Source organism: Myiozetetes cayanensis, unplaced genomic scaffold, assembly GCF_022539395.1.
Source record: "Myiozetetes cayanensis isolate MyiCay16 unplaced genomic scaffold, myiCay2020 scf27, whole genome shotgun sequence".
Classification (NCBI taxonomy): Eukaryota; Metazoa; Chordata; class Aves; order Passeriformes; family Tyrannidae; genus Myiozetetes; species Myiozetetes cayanensis.
The window spans coordinates 7,734,255-7,747,842 of NW_026087488.1; the positions used below are offsets into that span (position 1 = coordinate 7,734,255).

A 13,588-nucleotide genomic window follows, 5' to 3' on the forward strand; every position below is an offset into this window, starting at 1 on the left:
CTGAGCCATTTGAGGAGAGAATCACTGCAAAGGCAGATAGATAAACAGCCACGGGCAAACACAGCCCTTTGCAGCTCTTCTCTCCCTCCCTCCAAGAGCAACGGTGACATTTCCAATGCCCTTATCTCTGCCTGGTGGTGCAGACCCTCCTGTGGGATGAGAGCTGAAGGCACAGCAGGCACAGCCCTGCTCCAGGCCCTTCCCTCTGCCAGGAGCCAGCACCCAACTCCTCTGCAGGAGGGAGGAGAGCACTGGGGCCTTCCCAGAAACACAGAATCATTGAGGTTGGGAAAGACTTTTGAGATCATCGAGCCCAACCACTGACCCAGCCCTGCTCCCTCGGATGCTGGGACAGGAGCCAGGGCCAGGCCTGCAGGAGCAGGGTGGTCACAGCAGGCAGGGGCAAGGAAGGGAGGGAGGTGGTTTTGGAGGCAACTACAACATAAATAGCGTTTCAAACACTTTGAGACTCAGCTCTCAACAAGAACCAGGTACCCAACACGTGGGAGAACTTGCTCCTGGTGCTCTCCAAAGGGGTGACAGCATTCCAGCAGTCAGGAGCCTGGGGATCAATAAGCAGATGCAGTTCCAAGCAGCCACCTTCCCAGGCTGTTTGTTGTAAGCCTGCTGTTCCAGGTGCCCTGCATGGCTGCACACAGGCTGCTGGCCTGGCAGAGTGGCCAATCAATCAACCATTTCAATTGTTTCACTGATTTATTGATGTCCCTGCTCTACCACAGGGGCCACGAACCCTCCTGCACCCAGCAGCAAACAGGCAAGAAAACCAGATCATGGTAGTTACTGACAACACCAGAGTGGCCAAACTGGGAACATCCGACCCCAGAGTTTGCTTGTGCAAACCCATTTAAGCCCAGACATTTCAGAGGCTGCATCTCCCAGCCTGGAAAAGCTGTGAGCCCTGCTGGGCCCAGGCAGGACAGCAGTGAGCCTTTAGGAGCTGCTTCTGACCCTGACACACGGCTTGACCACAAGACTCAGCAGTGCCAACACACCTACCCAGGGAATCCAAACCAGCCTCTCACCTCTGCCTTCGGAAATCAGGGACAGGAGACAGGCTGTTTGGCACTGCCAGAGAGAGTGAGCATCTCCAGGAGCCTGAAGGATAAACAGCCTCCTGAAGCTCCCTGTGCTCTCCAGGGAACCCTCCACACAAGCCAGACCCGCAGCTTTAGAGCTCAGCATCATGGAAGGTTTATTTAAAAGTCACGGAGGACGTAAAAACTATAGTTATAAAAGATATTACAACAGTCTACTGAGCCATGCTAGCCGTGCCAGGCCTGGGTGAGTCCATGGAGTTCACTCCTGCAGCACTGCAGGTTTCTTCTCTTTTTTTTTCTTCTTGGCTTTGTCCTGCTTCTGCTGGTTGGCTTTGCCCTGCTTCTGCTGGGTCTCCTGGACGACACTGCCCTTGGCTTTCTTTGCAGCTGGAACCTGCTCAGCTTCATCACCTGCCTCCTGTTTTCTTTTTCTGTTTTTGTTTTTCCTCTTCTTCTTCTTCGTGTCAGCCACAGCATCTCCCCCATTGACAGCGGGGAGGGCCCCACCGCCCGCCTTGGCCACTCCGTTCTCCCTGACCCCTCTGTTGGGATTCTTGTGTTTGCTGCCCCCAGGCACGAGGCCTTTCTTCTGCTTGGGGGTCTCTGTTCCCAGGGGCTGCTCCTCCTCTGGGGCTGCTGGTTCTCCATCTCCAGCTGGTGCTATCCCGTTCTCCTGGGTGCCCTTCTTGCGGTTCCTGCGTTTCTTGGTCTCCGGCAGGAACCCTTTCTTCTTCCTCTTCGGCGGCTCCGTGTCCTGCACGGGCTTGCTGGCTGTCTTGTCCTTCTTGGGCTTCCTGCAGAGAGAAGGCCAAAAATCAAGAGCAACTCAATTTACAGCCAGGGCAGAGCGTGCTCCGTGTGGCAGGCAGTCCATGAAGCCCAGGGGAGGTGCAGGAAGGGCAGTGCTGCGAGGATGGGCGTTATCACTGGAGGTGTTCCCGAGCCTGCACAGCGACGGAAGGAACAGTAGGAGCAGGACCAGGACCAACCAAAGCACATGGAGATGTGAGGAAGAACCCCCATTCCATGGTCATGCTGTACTTACCTCCACCTCGAGCACACCTGCCTGTGGCCCCGTGCAAGGCTGCTGAGACACTGTCTGTCTGTCTGTCTGTCTGTCCAAGATGACAGCCCAGCAAGGCCTTCACTGTGCTACACAATCCCAAGAGATTGTCCAGCAGAACCTCCAAGAGCCCATTCCAGCTCCATCAGGGCAGCCTTTGTGTGCCTGCATGGCAAGTCCTGACAGCAACTGCCCCCCAGCCAGCCTGTGCTGCTCTGCACCAGCTCAGGGCCAGAGAGGGGGCCCAAACAGGACCCAGGCTCTGATTCCATGGCCTGCTTTTCAGTGTGAAGCACTAAGGCACTGAATGCTCCTCAGCTCCCAGAGCTGCAAGGCACCCGCTCCAAGAGCCAGGCTGGGGATCCCTGCAGGGGAATGAAGGTCCTGGCACACACTCTCTGGTATCCAGTCATTTCCCAGCACAGCTACTCATTCCCTCCAGCCTCACATCTGCAGAACTAATCCACAGTGATGTGATGGGAGCTTAGTGACTCGTCCTGGCCTGGAGATTTCCCTGCAGCTTTGGCTCTTAAGCCAGGCTGCCACGTGGGACTGCTGCAAGCGGGGACTGTCCTTGGGTCATCAGCTGTCTCACTCTGCTGGCAGGTACCAAACACATCACACGTGCTCACAACCCTGTCCCGAAAAGGACCAATGCCCAGCATGTGAGCAGATGGAATAACCAGCCCAGTATGATCCCAGACAAGCAAAACAAGAAGCGTCTCTACCCCACCAGCCCAGGAGCTCCATTTAACTCCAAACTCCAGCCTGAGCTCCCTGCCTTGCTTTCCTCTCTCTTCCCACCTGCCCACACCGATGGACACAAGCAGGACAGGCAGGGAGGCCCCCAGAGAAGCCCCAAAGCCGGAATTCCCAGCTCACATACGTGTGATTGAGCCAGTGCATCACGTTCCAGTAGAGAGAGTCGAGCCGGGGCGAGTTCCCGATGTCTTCCAGCTGCTTCAGGGACAGCAGCACCTTCTCCACCTCTGCCAGCTTCACATTCAGCTTCTGCAAGAGGCAAGGAGGGATGAGCTGCAGAGTGAGCTCAGGGAGGGCACTCACAGCAGCAGGGCACAGCAGATCCTCAGGGGAGGGCTGTGGCAGGAAAAACCCAATCCTGCCTGGCTTCCCAGAGCCACTGCCCTGAGCCCATCTGAAACCCGAGGCTCTAGCAGGAGAGGCATGGGTCTAACATGCCTCTAACATGCCAGGCAGAACTGCAGTGGCATAAAAGGGACCAGAGGGTCCTTTGGTTCCCTTTCCTTTCCAGTGCGTGGCTGGGAGCAGTGGGAAAAAGAGACACGACCATGCACCCAACCAAGGGGAAAGCAGCAGCACTTTCAGTCTGCTCTCTAAAGCTCTGGCAGCCTCTCCTGTAACCCACTGGGTAATTCCAGTAAAATCATGGCACAAGAGGGTGTCTCAAAGGCAACTCAGCTCCTCCAAGAGCCCTGGAAATAATCTCTCTTCTCCATCCACTTTCTTATGAGGTCTTCACAAAGAAACAGGCTGTGGTCAGAGCTCAGGGCTTATCAGCAGGAAACTGGGCTTCAGCAATTCTGCTGCTCGTGGTATTTTGCTCCAGTAAGTAAAACCATATTAGAGGAGTATTTTGTCACCTGTAGAAAATCCTCTCATGTTCAAAAAAGTCGCTTTCCATTAGGGAAACAAAGCCCCAGAACAAAACTTCACTCCCACTCATAAAGCTACTGAGCAAGTCTCAGCTTTGGGGAATCACAATCTCTGGGGTTCAGTGGAGAGGGCAGAACAATCACCTGGGACAAAATCCACCCTCAGTGTACTCCAGGTTTTATTTCTGCTGCTAAGAAAGGAGATGCCACATGTGTTTGCTGAACACTGCACAAATCTTTCAGCAAGCTCCTTCAGACTTTCCTGAACTCAGACCCAACCAGGCATCCCCTCTAGGGGTACCTTTGGTAGGAAATGAGGTGGGATGGAGCAGCCACAAGGCAAAATCCAAGTGTGACATTTAAAAGATTCTCCAAAAACAGCCCTTTGCCACACACTGGGTCACACACTCACCTGCCCTGTCACAGTTTTGAGGAGAAAGTTCAACAGCTCCAAGCTCTTGGCAACTTTCTCTTTCTCAGCCTTCGTGATGGGTTTCTCAAGTGTTTTCAAACACTGCAAATTAAATGGGAAGATCGAGAAGAAATACACGTGAAACGGGGAAACAGATCACACTCCTCAGGAGAAAGCAGAAAACAAGTAATTAATGGCAGGATTCACCTCTCACCAAAATAACTCTGGAACACAAAGCCCACCAAACTCTGGAAAAGCTCAGGAGGGCACATGGTGGAAGCTGCTGGTGCCCAGGTTAATTCAGGAACATAAGAGCAAGCAATACCACAGAGGTACAACCCTGCTGCTCTCCCTAAAGCTGAAGCACAACTGGAGACATGTTGCTGCTTCCTGGAGAAAAAGAGGTAAAATAATCTCTGCCCCTGCTCTGGAAGGGCCAGGAGGCTGCCAGACAGCAGAGCCACCTGAGGGACCGCAGCCACTCAGCTGCAGGAGCTGAGGAAAGCACTGCTGCAAAAATCCATTACAGCTTGTGCCCAGGAAATCCCAGGTGCCAGCCTACAACAGGCCTTGTCAGGCTTAAATTCACAGAAATAACTGAGAGAAAGATCTCCCCTGTGTTCCCTTTATGTGCTGCAGGGTTTCTGAGACAGTGAAAGGCCTGGCTTGGAGGAAAATCACTCCAAAGATGGGTCAAATAAAAGCCAGTTATTTACGAGTGGAAAAGGGCAGAAAACAGCCATAAAAAGGCAGCTGGATCCAAGAGGCTGCCCAGTGGCTCAGGGGCACTGATCCTCTGCCTGCAGCTGGGCCTGCAGCCCTGCTCACATGGGTGTTTTCCTCCCCACTCAGCACAGCAAACCCCACAGGGATTACACCAACATGAAAGGGCATTTCCAGGACAAGGGTCTTGCAGGCAGTGCCAGGGCCCATCACAGCCTGTTCCTCTTGAGAAGGCTGCACTTGGGGCCAAGCTCTCCTTTGCTTGGAATTTGGACCAAGGGGCAAAAGTCCACCCCAGGCTCAGCATCCTCAGGCTGAAAAGCCCCTGCCCCAAACCTTCCCCAGCAGTGGGAGGTCGTCGTTCTCTCCCAAACCACGGATTGCTTTTGCTTCAGCGAGACTGCCAGTAATTTTAAGGACTCTGAGCAAACTGTTCCCCATTTATATCAGCATAAAGCTGGCAAAAAAAGTAAAAAAAAAAAATCCTTGCAGACACCAGGAGAAATGAAAAATCTATTCCCCAAAGCAAATTGTTTTAGCAATAACACCCACAGGAGACAAATAATGCTGCCCAGCAAGAGCGAGGGGAACACTTCCAGCTGAAAAAGTGGGGAGACCAGATCATGTGTCTGCAGAAACAGCAACCTCCAAGTAGAGTTATTTACTGTCTGTACAGGCTCCACACCCTGGGAGTATCTTTTTTAAGTAATAAAGAGACAGTTATTTCCTGTCCAGGATGGTCCACTCAAGCCCTGTATTAGAAAGCAACCATGTCCTGCTGGCTGGAGTTCAAGCTGCAACTTCATCTGACTATCAATAACTCGCTAATTACTCTCTCCTGATATAGATAGATGCACTGCAACTCTATTCCAGAGCTGTCATTAACCTACAAGGTCACACAATCCAACAGCTCCAAAGTCTCTCAGGTAAAACAACAAATATAGGGGGGGTGATTGGAAAAAAATAATAAATATTCACAATTGGGACATAACATCCCACGGCCCAGGCACACTCTGTTTATTAGGCTTAATAATAATAACGATGAACAAAAAAAAATTCTGATTTGCATAAATATTTTCTTGGCAGTTTCAGGAACAAAATATTGCCAAGCCAGCAGTCGTGCCTTGTGGTTGAATTAGCTCTCAGGGAGGCTACTGAGATCCTTGTCTTGCTAAGTTGTGCACAAGTCCACAGCGAGAGAAAATCAGTATGGATTGTCAGCTCCTCGGGACAGGAGGAATCAGGGCAGTGCTGAGATGGAGCCACAGTGGAGTCAGCTGTCATTTCATCTTCTCAGTATACAAACACTTTGGAATTAAAAAGGTGTTAAAAATAAATTGCATTTTCTCTTCACTGTAGACGGCTGCATTTAAATCGTGCTGGCTTGGCTCTGCCTGTTCTTGCTGCCCCTGCTGCTTTGAAGGGTTTGAAACAAATCCTACTGAAGTCAACAGAAAAGTCCTGTAGCTCTGGGCAACACCTGAGGGGCTGATTTTCAGCAGTCTGGAAGGAGCTTTCAGGTGCTCAGGAGATTGGGATGTGCATCCAGTTTGGGGTGCCCAACCCAATTCATGCAGAGCTGTGGAATGAAAAGGGTGGCTGGCCCAGCTGGGGATGGAAAATAACACCGGTCTAGTGACTAAATATCTATTAAAAGCAGTGTTTTGCATGAGTCTGGAAGCACAAGCACAGTTCCACCAATGTAAATAGCCAGGAGCAATCCGGCACAATTGAGATGCTCTGCAAACAAAGAGCTCCCTACTGAAATGGATCACTTTAAAACAGCTCTCAAAGACCAGGAGGAACAAGGAAGAGAGGGAGGGTGACTGGAGAAGCCAAAGGAGCAGCAAGGAAGCAGCAGATAATTCACTGCCACAGAATGCACAATTTTCTCTAGTCCAGAATCAGAGTGGATTGGCTTTGGGGAAGCTGGATTTGCACAAAGTCTCACTACTGCTCAACATGGGTCTTCTTCTCCCTTTCCCTTCTGCTGCAAAGGGTGTAAAAGAAATTTACTCCAAAGGGCACAAAGACACCAGCACCTCTGTATGTGGCATGGCTGGGACAGTCAAACCTCCCTAAAGACTCCAGCCCCAATTCCTGCTCAGCTCAGTGCCACTTGTCATCCTGATCTCACCACTCAGAGCATTCCATGAGATGGTATCTCCTGCTGGGCATTGCTTCACTCTCCTCCTCCCACAGCAGGGAGTGCACACAGTGGAGGGTTTGCTCCGATGGGATTTGTGTTATTTATGTTAGTAGGAGACACCAAAACACAAACATCCTCGCTCTGGCTACATAAAAAACCTGACTTTGGGCTGGGACTGCGGGCGAGCCTTGGGGAACGGCTCCCTGGGAGTGAAATCCCAAATCTCTTCAGTGGGAACTGGGTCCAGACCTCAAAAGCAGCTTTCCCAAACTTAATCCCAAGTATTTGTCATAACTTCTGGCTACGTGAGGTACCAAGCACCATGGTCTGCTCCCTCACTGAGCTCCCCCAGAGGTGAAATCAGCTCTGCCAGCCCAGTTGCAGAGGTCAGTCCCTTTACCAGCCCACAGTGATTTCCTTTTGGGAATCTATACAATACAATCACAAAATTAAAGCAGAGGCTATTATGTAACAGATGGCAAACTGCAGCACAATGGTAAACATGCCTTAGAAAGAGCAGCAGTGTTTCAGTCCTCTGCAGCACCTTTGGGAGAGCCCCAAACACCGATCAGATCGCAGGGACTTGCACAAGGATCTGTTTTACACCCCAGACTGAGGCACAAAGCAGGGGTTTGCTTCCAGCTACGCTACAGCTCAGTGGTGGAGGGTTGAGGGAAAACCCAGAAGAACTTGTCTGACCACCTGTTCTGTGATTCTCTGCCACGTGCTGTTCCAAAGGTATCCAAATCTCCCTCTCCCTGCCCTCTGAAAGCGTTACCAACCCAAGGGTCACACAACCCAATCACTCGATACTAAAAGCAGAGAGACCACGAGATTTATACCCAACAGCTACACTTGCAGCACCTGCTGATTTATGTTGCTTTTCTCCCACTTTCTGCTTTTCTTACTCTGCCCCTTCAGGACCAGCCAGTCCCACTTCACAGGGAATCTCAGTCCCAGTTCCAGCTCGGCAATACCTGCGATGGTTAATCACTGCCCATACATCTGAGCTGTCAGCAGATCTGGGCAGGTCATTTTCCAAAAAGAACAACTAGGGAGGCAGTTTTCACAGCTGGAACTCCCATCTCATCTCGAGCCACTGCAGCAGCACAGCTCCTGCCTCACCCTGCACAGATTCAGGGGGCAGAGATGGTTTTGTCTCGTTATGTCAGACACGTTGCTTCAAACCCCTCTGGCTGTTTCTGGAGGAGGGCACTCCTGGATCCAAAGTTCTCTGCCTCTTGGACCTCTGGAGAACAGCACACCCTCAGCATCTTAACAATCAGTGCTTTTTCTTACATTCTGTATGAGATGTGGAGGAATCCCAACCACTGCAGAATCCATCCCTCACTGCCCCTCACAGCATCCCTCTCCAGATGAGGGAAGAGTCTGCCTCTCCACTCCAGTGTCCATCTATCCACAGGGCCACATCCACTTCCAACTCCACCTACACAAGGTACTCAAGGAGAAGTTCTCACACCACTCACCTGGACAGAGCAGCAGCTGCTGCCAAGAGCACTTAAAGAGGAAAAAAAGCACTGACAGTCCCTCCTCCCTCTGCTGTCTCTAAATTTCTGAAGACTGAAAGTATAAATGTTCAAAACTTATTTCCTTCCATCTCCAACAGAAACAAGTCATCAAGATGTGCCTGCAAAGGGAAGGAACCACCAAGTCCCTGCCTGACTGAAAGAAAGGGGGAAGGCAGGGGACTAAGCAGACCCACAGGCTGAAGGGTGTAACTAAAGAACATTTTTGGTGATGTTTATTTTGGCTGTTCTTAGAGGGAGGAACCAAAAAATCCAGGAGCCATTATCACAGAAGATGCCAATGCTTCCCCAAGTCTCATAATATTTTTTTTCCCCCCAAAGACCATATGAAAATGCAGCAGGGAAAAAACATACAGGAGAGCTGAGGGAACAGAGGAGAAGGAATTCTCCACAGAAAAATCCAGGAGGAGAAGGAATTCTCCACAGAGAAATCCAGGAGTCTGAAAGCACGTCGAAGATATCAGTTAAATCACTACTGGCCTCATTTTACAAGCTAAGAGGCTGAGAAAGGGCAATGAATTAAGAATTCATGAAGATGGACAGATAAAAGTTGAGGCAATCTTCAAGAAAAAAAAATTGAAGAATGGCTTTTTTAGAGATTTGATGAAGTCACTGTTAATAATTTATCTCCCTACAAATTAAGACACCGATAATCAAATGTGATGCCCTTCAGAAATTAAGGGCATGTCTACACTGAAAGGCCAGATGGTACATCCCTCTCTCCCCCACACATCCTCAGTGGCTCCAGCTTGTTGTTTTAAATCCCTCACTGAACAACACAACAGTAACAAACCCCTGGAATGCCAGACAACAAAGGTCTTCAGGGAGCACACAGTAACTTTCAAATGGTATGGAAAAGAGGTCTTGGGTTATCCATCCCATCCCTTCCCAGCCCGTCTCTGCCTACATTCCTGCCTTGCTGCCTGCCCAGCAACCACTTAAACTGAAGGAGGCTCCACGTGGATCTCACTGGGATTGTGTATTTATCTGAAAGCCTCCAGTTTGGGGACTGGCAGCGCTTTTGGTCTTGCACTGAACTTTGGTATCAGGCTGCTGTCAGCAGTTTTCCATTCCAGGATGCCTTGATTCCATCTGGGTTTCAAACAGCCAACCTGACCACTGCTGTCCATCCCTTATGGCACTGACAAAACATGCAAAGGGAAAAACAGTAGTAAAGTTGGGCCCTTCCTGGGATGTACTTACTGCAGGAGAGGTGAAGGAAACCCTGAGGAAACCTCTGTGCACAAGCCAGAGAAAATAATTTTAGCAGCAGTTTTCTGAGGGCTGTTCTCTCAAGGTTTACAGCTGTAAAATACACATTTTCTGGGCTATCCCTCAAAATCCTTTCCCGCTCCCTTTGACTTTCCCATCATAGCTGGGAGTTTCAGCACAAGTTCAGAGTTACACAGAGCACCTCAGTTCAGGAGGGCAAGCTGGTTCCTTGGAAAAGGATGACAAGAAAGAGTTATAAAATGATGTATTCTTAACATGGAGCTTCCTGCCCCAAATCTGTCAGTGAGCCACTAAAAAACTGGCACAGGTTCAAGATCACTCCAGTGCCAAGACAGCAATTTTGTAACATATCAGAAAGAAACCAGAAATATATCTAACAAGAGGAACAAACACCAAAATGTGCCCACACTGTCAGCTGGGAGAGCTGAAAGATTGAGATGTGCTTGATAAGAGTCAAAAAGAGTGGATGAGATCCCTCACCAGAACTGGGTGAGAGCTTCCTGCATGGAATGGGGAACTTGGACCTCTCAGGCCCTGCCTCTACCTCACTGCCTGACTGCAGGCAGTCTGAACTCACAACAAGCAGACAGAGGACCTTGGGACAGAGGTGGCTGGGGCTGTTCTGAAGCAAGTTCAGAGACAGACAGATTGTCCATGCACAGAGGGTCTCTGGGATGACTCAGGAGACCTGAGATGGATTGCTGGCTCAGCTCCCAGCCAAGCGTGGCACCTGCAGAACAGGGTGAACAACTTCAGCAAACCAAGTCCATTAACTCGTGGGTTTCTGCAAAATATTTTCTCAATTACATCAACAACTGGCTGGTTTGAATTTCCTTTGTACAGCACTTTGAGACCTACTGATAAAGAACAAAGCTCTCAGAGAAGTTTCTGTCAGATGTTCCAGCATCTCAGGCGAGCTCTGTGATTTACAACGTGAAGCCATTCTCTTTCTTTACACCACGAACACAACCAAGCCATCCAAACTCCCAACATCCCAAACTGTGCCAGAGCTATTTCTCTGCTCCCTCACCTTTGCAGTCCCGGGGCTGTGGGTGAGAATCTCTGCCCAGCTGAGCCAGCAGCACAAGCCAAGAGCCCCACAGCAAGCAGGGCTCTCACGAGAAGGACACAACTCCAAAGCCCCTGCTGGGATGTCGGGACCTGCCTCGCTGGCAGTGAGGAGATGGCAAAAGGGAATCCCTCGTGGCTGGGATGTATGTTTTATAAGCATGCTTAAACAATGTGGGAACAAATAAGGTCAAGTTGGTTTATGTAAGCAGCAGAGCCCCTGCCTCGCAGCGGCGGGGCGGCTATTTCGGGAAGCTGTCTCTTCACTTCACGTTCCTGGCCACTGATTCTCCCTCATCTGCCTCGTAGCTTTGCCTGCATAATTCAATGATATCCAAGACTGCACTCTTCTCACACTGCTTCTTCCCCAGTTCCAGCACATAGCACTGCCTAAACCCATGCCAGGCTCCCCGGGGAGGATGCTCCTCACCGAGGGATCTCTGCAGGAAGGCAACGCGGCCCCTGAGGCGGGACAGGACGGACAGGCAGGCACCAGGAGGTAACATCCCATCCTCTCTCACAGCCTCACACCTGCCATGGCAATCCTGCAGCCCCAGCGCTCAAAAACTGACCCAGGACACAGCGTAGCAAGGCCTTCAGGTGACAGTCTCCTCGTGACCAACAGCACTGCTAGAATTACAAGTGCACATCAGTTAAAAGAGTTGCAGACTTCTCTGTGGGCCAAAGAAAGGTATAGAAGTCTACATCCCCATTTTTTTGCTCTTAAAACAGCTATTAGTGAGGGACAGTGGCAGGAATGACCAATGACAACAAATGCAGACCTTGCCACTAGAGGCAGGGCACCAGAACTCCATTATTTTCCACAGCATCACCCAGCTCTCAGTCCAGGTTCTCACAGGAAAGCACTCACGTGCCAACCTCCAAAATCATGGCTGACCTGGAATGGCCCGTGGAGACAAGTCTTGGATGAACAAGGATGAGAATAAGGTGCAGGAGAAAGTCTCAGTTCTGCACATGCCCTCTGGCTGAGCAGGAGAGTGTGTGGTTATGGGCGACAGAAAGGGCCATTGTTCAGCCCCAGCTCCTGCCAAACAAACTCACCCCAAAACTTCAACAACAGCCCTGGAACTCCCACCCAACCTGCAGCTTCTCTTTCAGTCAAGCACACAACTTCCACCTGGAGGTTCAGGGCTAATAAACTCTGCAGCAAGTTATTTTGATGGTGGAATACTCTCTGACAAACACACACTTTCTGCAGAGTTGCTCAGTAGCAGTAGCAGTAACGAGTAGTAAATAATCTTACTTCTGCTAGAAGGGATTTTATACCATCTCCTGAGGAGATCAGCGACAGCACCAATATTGTTCTACCACACCACAGAGACTCTGCATGTTTTTTACAGCTATTACCAGTTAAATGAGCATTTCTGCACCACCAAAACCACACAAGAACACATTTTGCAGCTTTGGAAAGTTTTGCAGCACAAGTGCCAGCTTTCTGGCTATGAATCAAAACTGGTACATGGAATATAAAGACCCTGATCCCTCCCAATGACAGGAACATTTAAAGACATGCAGCTGCCCCAGCCCCATGGCCAGCAGTGGGTTAGTGCAGGGGAGGAGCAGCAGGAAGGGAGACAAAACCCAGTAAATGCAGGAACACCAACAGCACTGTGTAAAAATGTTATCTCAGGGCTTTTTCAGGCCAAAAAAAGAACCAGCACCTAAATGCCACTGCCAGTTAACAGCATGGGAGGCCTCCTGCCCACAGGGTAAACCTTGGACAACCCAAACAAACTGACAGTACTTCTCAGGAATTTTTCTTTAAACACACACGACCACAGAAATGGGAGGTACTGAGGAAGCTTTGGTAGCAAAGCTCATTAAAACCCTGGCTGGCCTGCAAGATGCTAAACTTTCCCTGACAAGAACAACATAAAGGCATTGTAAATGTTTGTGGTTTCCTAGTGCATCACCAAGTCCTGCAGGTATTCAGCTTCTAGAGAGAAACACGGAGATGAGCAGGCTGGGAGGAGTGCCATGTTTTATGTAGTTGAGAAATAAAATCATACCTAACTCCACCCATCGGGTTCCTGATGCAATCATTAAATAAAAACTATGTAATGAAACCCAGGATTACCTGATTCCTCAAGAATTATAAACAGCACCTTTAAATTCCCTGATTTAGATTTGCTTAGATTTTGTCCCTCCTTGACTAAAGAAAAGAGATCTAATTGTTCTGTTTCCATACAGCAAATTACAGCACAGCCTAAATTACCATGTAACCAGCATCTGAAAAAGTAAATAGAGGATGAAAGCTACTTAGAAAGAGATCATTATTACAGTTAAGCAGGAACTCCAAGACTGGAATCTCCCATGTCATCAAGTTTAGTCACCACCTCACAACATGAATGTGGCTGCTTGGTCCCCCCACGTCAGTCCCCAAGAACACAAGAGAATGGCATTTGCTTCTTCAATCTCCCACAGACCATGTTCCACGTAACAGCTGCACCCAAGAACTGTCCTCAGGTACAACCTGCCCTTCCACTGACTCAGGAGCCCAGCAATTTCTGCCACTGGTTTTTCTGTCCAAATTATTTTCCAGTGTATTTTAAGGTTTTCCTGATAAACAATATGAGCACAAGAGTCTGGTCCAGAGGGCCTGCAGAGCACCAGGAGCCAAAGGTCTAGAGCACCTCAGCTCTACCTGTTTGGGCTGAAGTTCATTCCCATACAGAACTTC

At 49.8% G+C, this 13,588-nt stretch overlaps 1 protein-coding gene across 1 annotated transcript in view; it reads right to left on the reverse strand.

The window, feature by feature from the left end:
* Positions 1–1,188: 1,188 nt before the first annotated feature.
* Positions 1,189–13,588, reverse strand: part of MYBBP1A (MYB binding protein 1a) — a 52,431-nt gene continuing 40,031 nt past the window's right edge. The window contains exons 25-27 of the mRNA XM_050321960.1: positions 4,168–4,269; positions 3,008–3,132; positions 1,189–1,852 (exon numbers count right to left, since the gene is read on the reverse strand). Of these exons, the coding sequence (XP_050177917.1) occupies positions 1,318–1,852; positions 3,008–3,132; positions 4,168–4,269 (762 nt within the window). The 3' untranslated portion in view covers positions 1,189–1,317. The remainder of the gene's footprint in view (positions 1,853–3,007; positions 3,133–4,167; positions 4,270–13,588) is intronic.